The following is a 17,104-nucleotide window of genomic DNA, read 5'->3' on the forward strand; positions in this document are numbered from 1 at the left end:
TATGTAACTTATATTGTAATGCTGGTACTAAGTATTCCAATGTTTTACAATAATATGTAACTTACATTGTAATATTGGTACTACCGATAAGTATTCCAATGTTTTACAATAATATATAACTTACATTGCAATGCTGGTACTAAGTATTCCAATGTTTTACAATAATATGTAACATACATTGTAATGCTGGTACTAAGTATTCCAATGTTTTACAATAATATGTAACTTACATTGCAATGCTGGTACTAAGTATTCCAATGTTTTACAATAATATGTAACTTACATTGTAATGCTGGTACTAAGTATTCCAGTGCTTTACAGAAGTATGTAACTTACATTGTAATGCTGGTACTAAGTATTCCAGTGCTTTACAGAAGTGTGTAACTTACATTGCAATGCTGGTACTAAGTATTCCAGTGCTTTACAGTAATATTTAATTGCACTTCTTGCATCATTTTCTCTGTCCTTTATAACAGCTTGTGATACAAGGGATTTCTGAAAAATAAGAAAGCTTACAATAAATTACATTTTGTTACAAAGTGTCCAAAGAATTAATGGTATATTTGGTATTTTTATATTAGGTATTGGAATGTTTGATGTCCTTAAGACTGATAATGCAACATACAAGAGGGATAAAAGCAAATTCAAATCAAATCCTAACAAATAGATTTTCATAAGCAGATTATTTTCCATTCATTTCGTCATTACCAATTATTGATATTTAAGCTGAGCTAGATGTTAAAATGAGTCACAGTTTGAGCAGAAAATAAATGACCATATCAGTTTACTAATAACAAGCCATGCATGGCACAGTTCCCATTAGCTATAAAACTTACGATATATAGTTTTGTTTATAGTAATATAGTATTAACATAAACATGTTAGAGCTGATGCTTGATTATGATGATTTTGTTAACATTAAAATGATTGATATTCAGTCATCTTGTATCTGAATACTTGTCCATAATGAGAGATATTGCTCTGGAACAGCATTAATTTAAATAATATGGCCACTGGTCGGCCATTTTGAATACCGGTATATAAATATATATAAAATAATCAGTCAAAGCATATCAGAAATATACATATAGTTCTATATATATATATATATATAGTTCTAGAACTGCATTCATTAAAACAAAATTGCCACCAGTCACCCATTTTGAATCCGATCTGAAAAACAAAATGACGTGCATCAAGGACCAATCATGTCTAATGTATGTACCAAATTTGAACGAAATCCATTAATAAACAACTGAGATCAAATTCTGGAATTCCAGAATTGCTTGATTTCAATGATTTTTCAGTACAAACTTAGTCTGTCCAGGCATGTCTAAGATATAGGTCCAGACGCACAGACACACAGACACACATATACACGGACACACAAATGCACATAGGTCAATTAATAAGGCCCTGTTTTCGGACTGCGTCTGAACAGGAACTAATAATAGTTCACTTTAGTCAACAATACGAATCATTCTAATTATCTGAGAGCTTCTGAAAGGAATAGAATTTTTATTGGCACTAAAAATAAAAATCATTATTTATCATAGAACTTTTTTAGTAATATATTTTGATCCATGTTTGAGATATAAGATTAACATGAACATTAGAAAAACACCAGCAATTTCAAGTTTTAATTATATATATCCTTCTCCTTTATCTTCATGCTAAATATACACAATAAATTAATATTAAACAATTTATCTTTCTTTATTATCAGTAATTTTAGTACTCATAAGTTGTTGTATAGACTATTACATAATTTTTGAGAGTAAAGGACGCAAATTAGAGAGATTTTACATTTGTTCTGTATTAATAAACTTTATACAAATACACTCATTCAGGCTCAACATGCACATAGAGGGCGCTGTTTTTCTTAAATGTATACGTGGTGGATCACATTTGGATGAACTTGTCAAGTTTTTGTAGAAGGGACTACAGTTGAATGTAAGGAAGCACCAAATACATATGAATAGAATATACAGTTTCCTGCTTTGTTGTGAAAAAAACTGGTAGGAGACTTCTGCTCAATGCCAATAACTTATCTACAATATAACATTTCCTGTGTTTGTTTTTTTGCAATTTGTTCCTAACTTTTTCCTGAATATCACAAATTATCAGCTGATGTTATCAAATGTTTTGCACTAAAATGAATAGCGTGACCTATCAGTATAAAAATTAATTCAATGCAAACTGAGAAAAAACAATCTCCTTTACATCTAAAAGTAACTGAAATATTCATCAATGTGATGATTAGTAAATTCAAGTCTCGTTAAGATCTAGAAAATCAATTAATTATTCTGAACAAGACAGTTGAAGTTTACTCATCAGTGTTTTACAAATTCTGATGAAAAAAACAACATTATACGGTGGTATTATTTTTTTAAGATCCTCTTTGAGATAGATTGACAACTGATGGTCATATTCAATGTGACAAGAAATCCTGTCACGTTCGATGATGAATTGTTTTTATCTATGAATCGCAGGATTTCCGCACAAGTTACAACATCAAATCTTGGAAATCAGAGCCAATACACAATTCAAAAGTCAATGACTTCTGCTTCACCCCAACACAAACTACATTATAATAATTTTCAGCTTAATATGAAATATGAAACTGCTTGCCATACTTGCTGCATAATATCTAGAAAATAGATTTAGTATTGTGAATCATTTTAAAAAGTAGTTAGAATTTGAAACCTTTTAAATTTTTAAATTAAAATTAAAAATTAAAATAAAGTGACATGAGAAAAAATTTAGCCATGCAATATTTAAACACACATTTCACACTTGTAAGACCAGAACGTATGACCTCTTGGGGAAGTCACATGATAGCCTACATGTAATACAATCTTTTAGGGGGTTAGGGGGTCAGACAGTCACATGGTAACCCACTTACCCCTTTCTCCAGGCTTTTTGCGGACGGCATGTGTTCTAAGTCTATAAAAGGGTGATTGAAGAAGTCTTCAAATGATATCCTTTGTTTTGGGTCTCTTTGCAGAAGTCGTAGTAAAAGATCGCGACACTGGTCAGATACATTGAAACCTGCTGGCAACTGTAGAAGAGATTAATTATGAAAATAACACTTGTCAAAATAATAATGAATAAAGGTCGCTCTTTTTACCTCTTTTCATCACAAATTCACAAAATAGTCTAGTTCTAGTCTGCACTTTCCTTCAGAAGATTTGGACAAAAATAGCCCTTTTAATTCGGCTCAATCAATGGTATTGCATGATTATGGGTATTTATTTTTTTTATTTACAGATAAAATGAAAGCCATGAAAACCAATTTTATAAAAAAAAATGTGTTATTGTTATATTAATTAAGTTTGACAAGATCTGAGAAAAAAAATCTGTTTCAAAAATTTGCAAATGATGACAAATAAACACCATTGAACAAAAATTGGTACACTTACACAAATTGGACTCGGATCCCTGATTTTTTCTGCAAGTTCTGCAAATGTTCTTGAAGCAAATGGTGCTTCACCAAACAAACACTCTAGAAGTAGGAGACAATTATATAGTTTACAAAAAACATTAATATAATGTAACGTAACATAATACAGGTTTTTTTCTAAACCGGGGAACACGGTGCGTAGCGCCCTGATAATATCAACTGTGTCCTCTCACCGAATTGCCGATTGAACTTTCAAGTCATAAACATATTTCTTGAGACGGGCACTTCTGTGCTGCCGTACAACATGAAATCTTTCTCAAATATATTTTTCCCCGTGAGAACTTCCCAGCAACACCAGCTGACAATGTGTCTGGACACCAAATACACTAAAATTACTCAAAAAATATTTCAATGGCAATAGATACACCGTTAAAACGGTGCAGAAACACTCCGATATGGTGTCACTCCCGCGCCTGTGTGTGCTCCCTCTTGTTCATTTCTTCTAGAAAAACCCCTGATTTTGTAATGTAAATAGAAACTTAAATATCGACAGATACATTTTTTTATTTTTATAATAATTTTGCAAAAGCTATGTTCAGGAGCCAATGTATAAGTGCATTTGGGGTTGAATAAAATGCCCGTGAAAGATGTCTGAATCTGATCTGATTCACCGCGCTAGACAACATTACATCTTGTAAAACGTGCCACATGCCATTACCATGGTAACTACACATAAACAGATTTATAATTCCTATCACGTACTGTATATAAAGACCAAATACACATGAAAATGGTGCCTAGTCAAATTAACACTCTAAAAATACTTTCAATGAAAGAAAATTGCCATGGTAACAGTCGCATTTACTGTACATCGTAGAGATAGTCAAGACACAGTCTGTATATGCATTGAATTTTACTATCAACTCATCAATCAAACACGTATCGTCTTGATCATCTCCAGAACTCAACATTTATATCATTTGCAATATTTATTATTTACACTCTTAATTAATTATAATTTTTTTAATTATTTAGTTATTTGTCTTGAAGATAAAAAAAGAAGAATACAGGTTAGTGAAGTCAATACTTCTGTTTTCTTAAATTACAATGATATGGCTATTATATCAGACAATGAGACCAATTTGCATATGATGTTTGATTTCATAAGTAACAACCTAAATTTCAGATTAATTGAGCAAGTAGTTTCCAGGAAAATTGATTTTTAAGCATTTTAAAACCATGTTTTATTAATCCAATATTGTGGACAGACCATGTGACTGATTTGAATATGATGTTTGATTTCATAACTCTGATGTGGTGTAAAAAGTGGCGTTTTGTGATAAAGAAAAAGAAATCAAATTTGATATACTTTCTTATATGTGGAAAAGATAATTTAAAAGTATATTCCAATTCAATCTGGCAAATGCAACAGTGAATTAAGACAGCAAGAAGGGTTTTATGACGTTTTTGAATAAAACATCTGTGTGTTGTCTAATTCAGAACCGTAATTTAGCATATACCATATGATTCAAAAGCATAAGTATAGAGGAACAAGTTCTGACAAACTGGACAGTCGTTATTTACGTTGTTTAATTACCACAATAATGACGAACCTTGTAAAACAAACTAAATCATTGATGTTTGTTTTTTTGTCCCCTAATTCTTTCATACTTGGTACCTTTAACAGACTATTATTCTGAGACAAAGCATTTTCTTAAAAAATTTGGATGTGAACGAAGAGTCAAACTTTGATTGTCCTAATTCTAACACTCACGGTGGTGTCAATGAGCCATACTGAATCAAAACGTGTAGATAGTACAATCGCCAAATAGCAACACAAATTCAATACTTTAGTACATATAGTACTCTTTGGTTTCCTAAATTCAAGATGTTTGCCAAAATATGTGATCAATTATGGTGAATTCTGGGAAGTTGACATTTTGTAAAACCTAGATGATACAACTAAATTTCAGATTAATTGAGCAAGTAGTTTCCAGGAAAATTGATTTTTAAGATAGCGAGACTATTATTTGTGTTGAAAATTACGATTTTCACATTTATTTATTAATTGATGAAATGCACTATAAACTTTCATCTGATAAAGTCAACGTAACATAGAATGTCATGTAAGTTGGTTAAAATGTAGATTTTCTGAAGGGAAGCAAGGCAGCCTCAGTAGTGTTTTCCAAAATCAACAACACAGGTTTAATCTGTGTGCCTATAAGTTTCAAAGATAAACTCAAGACAAAGCAATGTTAGGATGTGTTATCAGTAGCTATCTGACACACAATGAGTGTTTCCAAACATTTGAGTGGTTTGTCTCCGCCCCTGTTTATTTCACAGATTAGTCATTTGCATATGAATGTATCAAACCATGTGACTGATTTGAATAATTTTTTTTTGACAGAAGAGATATATTTTTCTATGACAAATTCAAACAAGCAGTCTGTCGGCTGAGATAGCTCCGCTGTTAGCAATGCACATTTCAAATAAAGAACTGAAGATATTCATTAGAAAATGAACAAAATGTGTCTAATATCAAAGCAATCAGACTTGCTGTTTTCAACAAGAATTTGAAAATATCACTTTTTTCCAAAAAATGACAAAATTATTAATCCAAATTAGATAATTGAAAATATCATTACAATATGAACAAATCTGAGAGAGGTCTACCTGAGGTATCTATATGTATTGTATTAAAGCGATCAGACTTGCGGTTTTTAACAAGAATTTAAAATATCACTTTTTACCAAAAAATGACAAAAATATTCATCAAAATTAGAGAATTGAAGACATCATCACAAAATGAACAAATCTGAGATGGAAGACGACAGACAATCACTCATATGATAAGCTCTGCTTGACAAAGTCGACAGCAGAGCTAAAAAGTCAAAAGTTAATAAATCATGCCACTTTAAAAAAAATCATTATATGACAAAAAGTCACATGACATGATGTAACTTTTATTCATGATATTTGTATTACCTAACAACAATTTCAAATCTCTGAGAGCCCTGAAATATGGGAAACAGAGTATTTCCATGATAGCGGTTGAACCTTGTGACCAATTGATACAATTCAATCAAATTAAATAATACATATTTTTTAGATAATGCATACTTAATTTCAGATCAATTGGATGAATGGTTTCAGAATGTTTTATGCCATTTTTCTGAGTACAAAAAGTAAGATGATGTGATGTGTATTTTTATTTGTGATATTGGTAGCACACATGCCAATGATGTTACAACACAAATTACAGATTACTGAGAATGAATGTATGTAATATAGAGGACATTTCAGGGATTGCTTTGAACCAATATGTCTGCCAAACCATGTGACCAATCCAAATTTGGAAAGTCAGGTGCACCAGTCCACATTAAAGGGCGGCAGTCGTCACGCCGCATCCAGTTCGATATGGGACTCATAGCGACGTATACAACGTGTGTAAAATACATTGTTTATTTACATGAAATTGAACATGCACTGTGCGACGATCACCGTGCTTTAACCCTTTGTCAACAAAGAAAATTTGACAATATTTTGGTCAGCAGTTCTCGCTCAAACAAGCTCGTGAAAGAAAAATTGGAAAATGAGAAAAGAAGAGTCAGAGGAAAATACGAACAATAGGACACAAAATGCAATTCCTAGTGACGTAATTCATCTAGGTAGTGAAGATTCATGCATTAATGCATATGCTTAACAGATAAATTTTATTCCATAAGTATAAGAATATGGTTATTTCCTGGCAGATGATTGAATTGCTATACAAAAGTAATAATGATTGTCTGAATAAAAATCTGGTGGTCCAATGAACAGTGGGTATGCAATGAACAGTGGGTATGCAATGAACAGTGGGTATGCAATGAACAGTGGGTATGCAATGAACAGTGGGTATGCAATGAACAGTGGGTATGCAATGAACAGTGGGTATGCAATGAACAGTGGCTGTGCAATGAACAGTGGCTATGCAATGAACAGTGGGTATGCAATAAACAGTGGGTATGCAATGAACAGTGGCTGTGCAATGAACAGTGGGTATGCAATAAACAGTGGGTATGCAATGAACAATGGGTATGCAATAAACAGTGGGTATGCAATGAACAGTGGGTATGCAATGAACAATGGCTATGCAGTGAATGGTGGCTATGCAATGAACAGTGGCTGTGCAATGAACAGTGGGTATGCAATGAACAGTGGCTATGCAATGAACAGTGGCTATGCAATGAACAGTGGCTGTGCAGTGAACAGTGGCTGTACAGTGAACAGTGGCTATGCAATAAATGGTGGCTATGCAATGCACAGTGGCTACGCAATGAACAGTGGCTACGCAATGAACAGTGGCTACGCAATAAATGGTGGCTATGCAATGAACAGTGGCTGTGCAATAAACAGTGGCTGTGCAATGAACAATGGCTATGCAATGAACAGTGGCTACGCAATGAACAGTGGCTACGCAATAAATGGTGGCTATGCAATGCACAGTGGCTACGCAATAAACGGTGGCTATCCAATGAACAGTGGCTATCCAATGAACAGTGGCTATGCAATAAACAGTGGCTATGCAATAAACAGTGGCTACGCAATAAACAGTGGCTACGCAATAAATGGTGGCTATGCAATGAACAGTGGCTATCCAATGAACAGTGGCTATGCAATGAACAGTGGCTATGCAATGAACAGTGGCTATGCAATAAACAGTGGCTATGCAATAAACAGTGGCTATGCAATGAACAGTGGGTATGCAATGAACAGTGGGTATGCGCAATGAACAGTGGGTATGCAATGAACAGTAGCTATGCAATGAACAGTGGCTACGCAATGAATAGTGGCGATGCAGTGAACAGTGGCTATGCAATAAACAGTGGGTATGCAATAAACAGTGGGTATGCAATGAACAGTGGCTATGCAATAAACAGTGGCTATGCAATGAATAGTGGCTGTGCAATGAACAGTGGCTATGCAATGAACAGTGGCTATGCAATAAACAGTGGCTATGCAATAAACAGTGGCTATGCAATGAATAGTGGCTGTGCAATGAACAGTGGGTATGCAATAAACAGTGGGTATGCAATAAACAGTGGCTATGCAATAAACAGTGGGTATGCAATAAACAGTGGGTATGCAATAAACAGTGGGTATGCAATGAACAGTAGCTATGCAATGAACAGTGGCTATGCAATGAACAGTGGCTATGCAATGAACAGTGGCTGTGCAATGAACAGTGGTTATGAAGTGAACAGTGGCTGTGCAATGAACAGTGGCTATGCAATAAACAGTGGCTATGCAATAAACAGTGGCTATGCAATGAATAGTGGCTGTGCAATGAACAGTGGCTATGCAATAAACAGTGGCTATGCAATGAATAGTAGCTATGCAATGAACAGTGGTTATGAAGTGAACAGTGGCTGTGCAATGAACAGTGGCTATGCAATAAACAGTGGCTATGCAATAAACAGTGGCTATGCAATGAATAGTGGCTGTGCAATGAACAGTGGCTATGCAATAAACAGTGGCTATGCAATGAATAGTGGCTGTGCAATGAACAGTGGCTATGCAATAAACAGTGGCTATGCAATGAACAGTGGCTATGCAATAAACAGTGGCAGAGGAGACACAGGTTGGTGGAATGAAGAGGTGAAGGAAGCAATAGCAAGAAAGAAAGATGCGTACAAGAAAATGAGAAAAAGTGGTACTGAAGAGAATAAGGTTAGGTATAAGAGATTGAAGAAACAAGCAAAGAAAGTGGTGGCAAAGGCCATGAGGGAGGAAAATGAGAAGGTGCTGAGTGAGCTTAAGGAGAATCCAAACAAGGTGTATAAGATAGTGAAGGCAATGAAAGGGGATGGAAGAGATGTTACAGGGGGAAGATGTATGAGAGGAAGCGATGGCAAGTTGAATTTCAGCGAGAGAGATAGAAGTAAAGTCTGGAAAGAACATATGGAAAAAATCATGAATGAGGAGAATGAGTGGGATCAGGATGTGGAGGCTGATCTGGTGGAAGGGCCAGTTGAAAAAGTGAGTTGAGAAGAAGTAGTGAAGGCAATCAGAGACATGAAAACTGGAAAGGCTGCTGGACCCTCGGAAGTGAGTGCGGAGATGATTTTTGCAAGTGGAGACATAGGGATTGGTGTGATAATGGAGTTATGCCAGAGAGTGTTAGATGGAAGAGGAATGCCTGAGGAGTGGGAGGTGAGTGTGGTAGTACCAATTTTTAAAGGAAAAGGGGATGCAAAGAGTTGTGGTGCGTATAGGGGTATGAAACTATTAGAGCATGCAATGAAAATTGTGGAGAGGGTGATAGTGAATAGAATCTGGAAATTAGTGGAAGTGGATGAGATGCAGTTTGGTTTTATGCCAGGGAAAGGAACAATTGAAGCAGTGTTTATTCTGAGGAGGATGCAAGAGGAATATCGTGCAAAAGGGAAGAAACTGTATATGTGTTTTGTAGATTTGGAGAAGGCCTTTGATAGAGTCCCGAGGAAGGTGATGGAGTGGGCAATGCGGAAGAGAGGTATACCAGAGGCAATGGTAAGAGCAGTGATGAGTTTGTATGAAGGAGCAAAGACAAGAGTTAGAGTAGGATCGGAGTTGTCAGAGGAGTTTGAGGTGAAGGTGGGTGTGCATCAAGGCTCTGTACTATCACCATTGATATTTGTAGTTGTCATTGATGTAGTTACAGAGAGCGCAAGAGAAGGGCTGATGAGAGAGATGTTGTATGCTGATGACTTGGTCTTGATGGATGACACAATGGAGGGATTGAGGGAGAGTTTGTGAAATGGAAAAAAGCATTTGAGAGTAAGGGTTTGAAGGTAAATCTGGAAAAGACAAAAGTGATGGTGAGTGGGACGGAGGAGAAAGCCTTGGTGAGTAAGGTTGACCCATGTGGCATGTGTGGAAAGAGGGTAAAGGCAAATTCAGTGCGGTGTGTGAAATGTGGGAAGTGGATACATGGGAGATGTGCAAAGATAAAGAGGGTGACCCAAAGATTGGCAAGGGATTTTGCATGTGGAAGATGTAAGAATGGAGTTGGAAGGGTGGTGGAACAGGAAGAAAAGTTGTGTGATGAGGTTGAGTCAGTGAAGGAGTTTACATACCTGGGGGACAAGGTAAGTGTGGGTGGTGGGTGTGAGGCGGCTGTGACAGCTAGAGCAAGGTTTGCTTGGGTGACGTTTAGGGAATGTGGAGAGCTACTATATGGGAAGAGATTTCCCTTGGAGATGAAAGGAATAGTTTATAAGAGTTGTGTGAGATCAGCATTGCTGTATGGGAGCGAGACATGGTGTTTGAGTGAAAATGAGTTGGGTATTTTAAGGAGGACAGAGAGAGCGATGGTGAGAGTGATGTGTGGGGTGAAGTTGATGGACAGAAAGTTAACTGAGGACTTGATGCAGATGTTGGGTTTGAATGAAGCGGTAGATCGGTTGGCGAAGGCAAATGGGGCACGTTGGTATGGGCATGTGCTGAGGAGGGAGGATGGGCATGTATTAAGAAGGGCCCTTGATTTAGAGGTGAGTGGTCCAAGGAAAAGGGGAAGGCCAAAGAAGACGTGGAAGATGCAAGTGGAGGAGGAGAGTGGGAAGGTTGGGATGAGGATGAGGGATGCTTTAAATAGTGCAAAGTGGAGGGAGGGGGTAAGAGCGATTGCCACTAGTTTAAGGTGAATCCGGCCACCCTGGTCTTCGGGGACCAAACCGGATTTAAAACTCTGGACTACTACTACTAGTGGCTGTGCAATGAACAGTAGTTATGCAATGAACAGTAGTTATGCAATGAACAGTGGCTGTGCAGTGAACAGTGGCTATGCAATAAACAGTGGCTATGCAATAAACAGTGGCTATGCAATAAACAGTGGCTATGCAATTAACAGTGGCTATGCAATGAACAGTGGCTATGCAATGAACAGTGGCTATGCAATGAACAGTGGCTATGCAATGAACAGTGGCTATGCAATAAACAGTGGCTATGCAATGAACAGTGGCTATGCAATGAACAGTGGCTATGCAATGAACAGTGGCTGTGCAATAAACAGTGGCTATGCAATGAACAGTGGCTATGCAATGAACAGTGGCTGTGCAGTGAACAGTGGCTGTGCAATGAACAGTGGCTATGCAATAAACAGTGGCTATGCAATGAACAGTGGCTATGCAATAAACAGTGGCTATGCAATAAACAGTGGCTATGCAATGAACAGTGGCTGTGCAATGAACAGTGGCTATGCAATGAACAGTGGCTATCCAATGAACAGTGGCTGTGCAGTGAACAGTGGCTATGCAATGAACAGTGGCTGTGCAGTGAACAGTGGCTGTGCAGTGAACAGTGGCTGTGCAGTGAACAGTGAACAGTGGCTGTGCAATGAACAGTGGCTATGCAATAAACAGTGGCTATGCAATGAACAGTGGCTGTGCAATAAACAATGGCTATGCAATAAACAGTGGCTGTGCATGAACAGTGGTTATGCATTGAACAGTGGCTATGCAATGAACAATGGTTATGCAATAAACAGTGGCTGTGCAATGAACAGTGGCTATCCAATGAACAGTGGCTGTGCAGTGAACAGTGGCTATGCAATGAACAGTGGTTATGCAATGAAAAATGGATATGCAATGAACAGTAGGCATGCTTCACTTTTTCACCAGCATTAATTTTTCACCTGCCACAAAATATTCCTATTTACTACCTGCTTATTTCAAAATATGCAGTAGGAAACCAATGGAAAATCTGTTCAGATATGTTTGATGTACATAAATAGAAGTCGTTCATCATTTTCATGTTGAATGACGTTGAAGCCGTTGAGGGGGACAAGCTTGTGATTACATGTGGTAGGCATGCAACATGAAGTGGAAAACCTCATGAAAACAGAAACTTTTTTTTTATAAATCTTCACCCACATATCAAGAGTAACAATTTTTGACAAAGAAAGGTGACTCTAAACATACCATATAAAATAACTCCCACAGACCATAGATCGACTGATGCATCGTAAGCTTGTTCACAAATCATTTCGGGTGCCATATAGAGTGGAGATCCTCGAATACTGTGCATGCTATTCCTCATATGCATAGCAAAACCAAAATCTGTAAATAATAAAATTAGAAACAGATATCACAAAAATAAGTTACTTAGATATATAAAAGCAGGCCACATAATATACAATTCTGCCTTATTTCACCTCAGTGCATAAGTTAGAGGATTCAGTTATAACGTTGATTTAAAAAAAAAATACCTTGAATCTGACAATTTTGTGAAAATAAGACTGGGGGACACTAGTACACACTACATTATATCTCAGACAACTAATAAACAGACTGGCAACGCTATTGTTTAGAGGTGTCAATTGGCCTAATCCCCTGCGAAAAATGTGTCTCGGCTACGCTGGTGGCCCATGCTTTGCCGAATTTTGCCGAATGGTGAGTACACACATCGGGAATCGTCAGCCTTGTGTGCATTTTAGTCATTCTCTGTATTCAGTTCAGATCAACCGGAAATGAGAGAGTTTCACTTTGAGTTGCCGAATAATTTATTTCTAAGCCAAAATTGACCATATTTTAAGAAATATTTTTCGTTAGTGACTCAATCTTTCTAGCATAGTTCACGTCGCCATTTTTACAACAAAGCTAGTCTTATGTTATTGAATTTTGCCGATCATGTATTAGAAAGCCTTTGAAAATATGATACATCAGGACAAGAAGTTTACCAGTCAACTAAATCACGGCAAACTTAATATAACAGTCTCGAAATAGTTTTGATTTTGTACTTGTGTGTAGCAACATCGCGTCGAGAGAATGCTTATTTTTACCTACTTCAACTTATTTGCACTGCTATTTAGTTTGACCTGCAACTGAATTTTATACTTTCTGTTTTATTTATAAATGTCTGTAGGCCGGTGAGAATCACTAACGTAAGGAAAATATGGAACTTCAGTCTGACCTTTCACGTCACTTACTGTTAAAACGTTTTCGCGTGACTTCGTGGACATTTTCTTATCTATCCCAGTTGTTTATAAGCTTAAAACATTATTGCAAAAGTAAACACAAGACACATGTTAGATCAGAAGAAATTTTTTAGCTCTGATTCATTTAGAATCAAGGATTTGAGAATTTAATAAACTTGGTGAAATATGGATGAAAATACAGTCCACACTGTGATTGATCTTTATAAAGGGATGATAACAAGTCCTGTTCTCAACCATGGAAATCATTGGGGTGTTTCTGTAGAAAATGGTTAAACAGAAAAGCACAATTAAACCTGCGGGTGATACATATGTGGTTTAATTTTCCTAAAGTCTTTAAAGTCTACAAATTTGAACACAGACATTTGTTTAAATTCTTTATAAATGTGTTTGTCTGAAATAAACATGATTTTGGTAAAAATCACAATACTAGCATTTCATTGTTAGTTGCACAATACCAATCGGAAATTTTGCAGTAAGTATCAGAAAATAACAGCTCAACATTGCATGGTATTAAATTATTAAATTTGGTCGTGTATGAGGAACACCAGCTTCATCACAATTCCGATCATTTCTATTAAAGTCCAAAGTTTATTATATTATACCTGCAAGTTTTAAGACAGGATCATGGGTGCTGGACAGGAGTACATTCTGTGGCTTAAGATCCATATGCGATATCTTCTTAGTATGTAGAAATTTGAGTGCACATGCTGCAATTAAAAACAGACAGTGCAATATATGATAACCATCAAAAAAGTTTTCTTTATTATGATAGTCGCTACCAGTGAAACATGAAAATTTATTTATGTATTTACTGTATTTATTAAAGTCCTGTAATTTTTTTTTTATGGGTAATAAAAAATATTTATCAAAAAAAAAAAAAAAAAAAAAAAAATTTATGTGATGATTCACATACATGCATGTCATTCATATTTAAAACTTTTACAGAGAAAGAAGGATGTGTTTCCAAGACAACATATGCAAAATAATCTAAAAAGCGGCCATTTTGGAACATTTTCCATAAGATTTCATGTAAACAAATTATTCGATGGATAACATATATAAATATGCTTAATTCTCCCATTTTTCGTGACAGTCAAATGTAGCACTCATATCATTTTTAAGCATTGGTCACCATCAAACAAAATTTTTAAATACAATGGTATGTTTCTGCCATAGTAACAAATTGTAAACTATTCAAAAAACACATCTTTTAATTAATTTTCAAAATTGTTCTGTGGAAAATGAAGTGACCATATATTTTTATTACCGAATTTTCAACAATACAGCATAAACCTTTTGTTGGATTTCAAAGATTTTTGAGCACATTCAACTAGTCAAAAATGAGTGAAAATAAATTCCATACAAAACAACTAAATAGTCTTTTCAGCGAAAATTAATTCCAGCTAAAATAAATTATTCTACAGTATATGAAAGCAGTAAGTTTTCCTGACAAATTCAGCATTTTGAGCATTTAGAAGTGTTTACTTATATTTCAGACAAAATTTATCATTGCCTATAGACACTGAACAAAATTATAGAAAAAAATACAAGAAAAATAATGCATCTTTATTTTGTGAAAGGTGAAACAACTTTCTGCTTCATTCTATAAAAAAATTTCACAAAAAACTATTTGTGTGTCTTACCTAACTGCTGTAAAAACCTTTTCACTATTTTCTCGGGCAGAGCTCTCTTACATCGGATGAAATTGGAAAGATCTCCTCCACTACAATACTCCATAATAAGATAGATGCATTCACTGTCCCACTGATGAAAAATAAGACAACATTTCACTAATACTTTATAACTAATCTAAACAATCAATCAAAATTTATAATTAAAATGAAAAATAAGAACACTAGCTAGTTTCTATAAAAATATTAAGACAACAATAATTTACAATTTGAATTCTCTTGTCATTTTCTAGTTTATTGGCATTTATTTTGTTTATTGGATTTTTTTTCCCCTATTAATATAGCTGTATATGTTTTTTTCAGTAGATATCTTGTCGTCTCGTGTGATTGAATTTTACTCTGTGATTCTTGTCTTGGTGTTTTGGCATATTAGTCATTTTAGTTTAGCGTCTATCTCTTGAAAATAGTTCATTTTGTATTTGCTTTATTGCCCTTAATTCAACTGTTATGTAACCAATTTTAATCCCTTCCAAGAAATTTTACGAATTTATATGTCTGTTTCATCTTATGTCACCAAGCAAACTTTTGAGATAATAATTGAAACCAGTGCAAAAATGTAAAGTTTTACCATTTTTTCATGTATATGGGACTCTTGTTTCCTGAAAAATTGTCTTGTGACGCCAATTTTGTTTGTTTTTATTTTCAGTATCATAATGACATTAATTCATAATTGCAAACCTCCTTCTGTGATTCTTATTCAGTGAATACAGCATATGTATTTTCACAAGGTTTCAGACATTGTGTCCAAGAAATAATGTATACAAAATTTAAAAATGCTAAAATTACCATTTTCTGATATTACACACATCAACATAATTACCTGGAAGTCCTTGAGTCTGACAATATAGTCATGTTTAATTTTCTTCAATATCTCAATTTCTGTAAGTAAATTTTCAGTTGTAGCTTTGTTCAAAGAATTCTTGAGGACACACTTGATCGCCACTACTTCACGCTGGTTTCCCTTCAAAAACACAAAAACATACCATTTCCCAGCAATTTGAGGATAACACGTTTTTGTCATGAAAATTTCACTGTCACTGGGTTCCTAATACTGGATCCTGTTGCCATTATCACAAAATGTTATTTGTGTGAGCTTCATCAAATCATGATTTATTTTTTCAATTTAAAATTATGACGCAAATTTTTCAAATGCTATAGTTCAGTGGATTAAAGGCATCATCTTTTTTTGTGGATTGGAGCAATAATATTATTACTCCAAGTTTCAGGGTGACATTCTTGCAGAAATACACGATTGTTGAATTTCTGGAGAGCTGTGACTAGTTAAATACTACTCTAGTATGATTTTCTTGTTTCTAGCAATTGCATCAAGTCATTTTTCTGTGAAGGTAGAAATATGGCAGTCTTTAATTGTATGTTAAATATTCAGCAACTGTTTTGTCTTTTTATCATTACTGAATGCACAGTTCCTCTTGTAGGGATAGGGGACTGTGCTGAATGCAGTTCCTGTGAGTTCAGTAGGACTCTCAGCAGACATTACGTAACACTGACATCCGGCAAACTCTGCATATTAGCCCCGTAGTCTGGAAACCGTAGTTCTGTATTATTTAATTGTGGCACGCCTACACGTGATTCTGACGCCGTTTCATGTGTTTACAAATCATTTACAAATAAACAACAACTGACCTGGTCATCTAAAAACAAAATATTCTGTGTTGATACTAATGATATCGCACCGTTACCTTTCTGTAAGCTTTGTACACTGTCGCATACGTTCCACTGCCCAGTTTCTCAGTAAATACGAATCCATCAAGCTTCGGCAGAAGACAGCTTGACGCTGCCATTTTGGTTCTCTCGATCTTTACTTCCGCGTCAAACGCCATCATTGGCACAGATTACGATTGCTTTCGTTTACGAATAAACCTAATCTTCATTCATAGTTTCAGACTAGTTAAAATAAAATAAATACTAAAAAAAATAATATAAAGTAAGACACACAGTTTTTATTAAATATGTGGTGTATATCATTTTTTCTATTTTTATCTTAAGTTTTGGTTGATGCAGGTACATTTTGCGATTTTATTTTTAATTAGCGAC

At 35.3% G+C, this 17,104-nt stretch overlaps 1 protein-coding gene across 1 annotated transcript in view; it reads right to left on the bottom strand.

The window, feature by feature from the left end:
• Nucleotides 1-16,882, bottom strand: part of LOC102805807 (serine/threonine-protein kinase ULK3-like) — a 75,480-nt gene extending 58,598 nt beyond the window's left edge. The window contains exons 1-8 of the mRNA XM_078010980.2: nt 16,750-16,882; nt 15,870-16,010; nt 15,002-15,122; nt 13,961-14,065; nt 12,343-12,480; nt 3,423-3,505; nt 2,906-3,061; nt 390-495 (exon numbers count right to left, since the gene is read on the bottom strand). Of these exons, the coding sequence (XP_077867106.2) occupies nt 390-495; nt 2,906-3,061; nt 3,423-3,505; nt 12,343-12,480; nt 13,961-14,065; nt 15,002-15,122; nt 15,870-16,010; nt 16,750-16,851 (952 nt within the window). The 5' untranslated portion in view covers nt 16,852-16,882. The remainder of the gene's footprint in view (nt 1-389; nt 496-2,905; nt 3,062-3,422; nt 3,506-12,342; nt 12,481-13,960; nt 14,066-15,001; nt 15,123-15,869; nt 16,011-16,749) is intronic.
• Nucleotides 16,883-17,104: the final 222 nt, after the last annotated feature.

This window comes from Saccoglossus kowalevskii, chromosome 13, assembly GCF_978046115.1.
Source record: "Saccoglossus kowalevskii chromosome 13, keSacKowa6.1, whole genome shotgun sequence".
NCBI classification, from domain to species: Eukaryota; Metazoa; Hemichordata; class Enteropneusta; family Harrimaniidae; genus Saccoglossus; species Saccoglossus kowalevskii.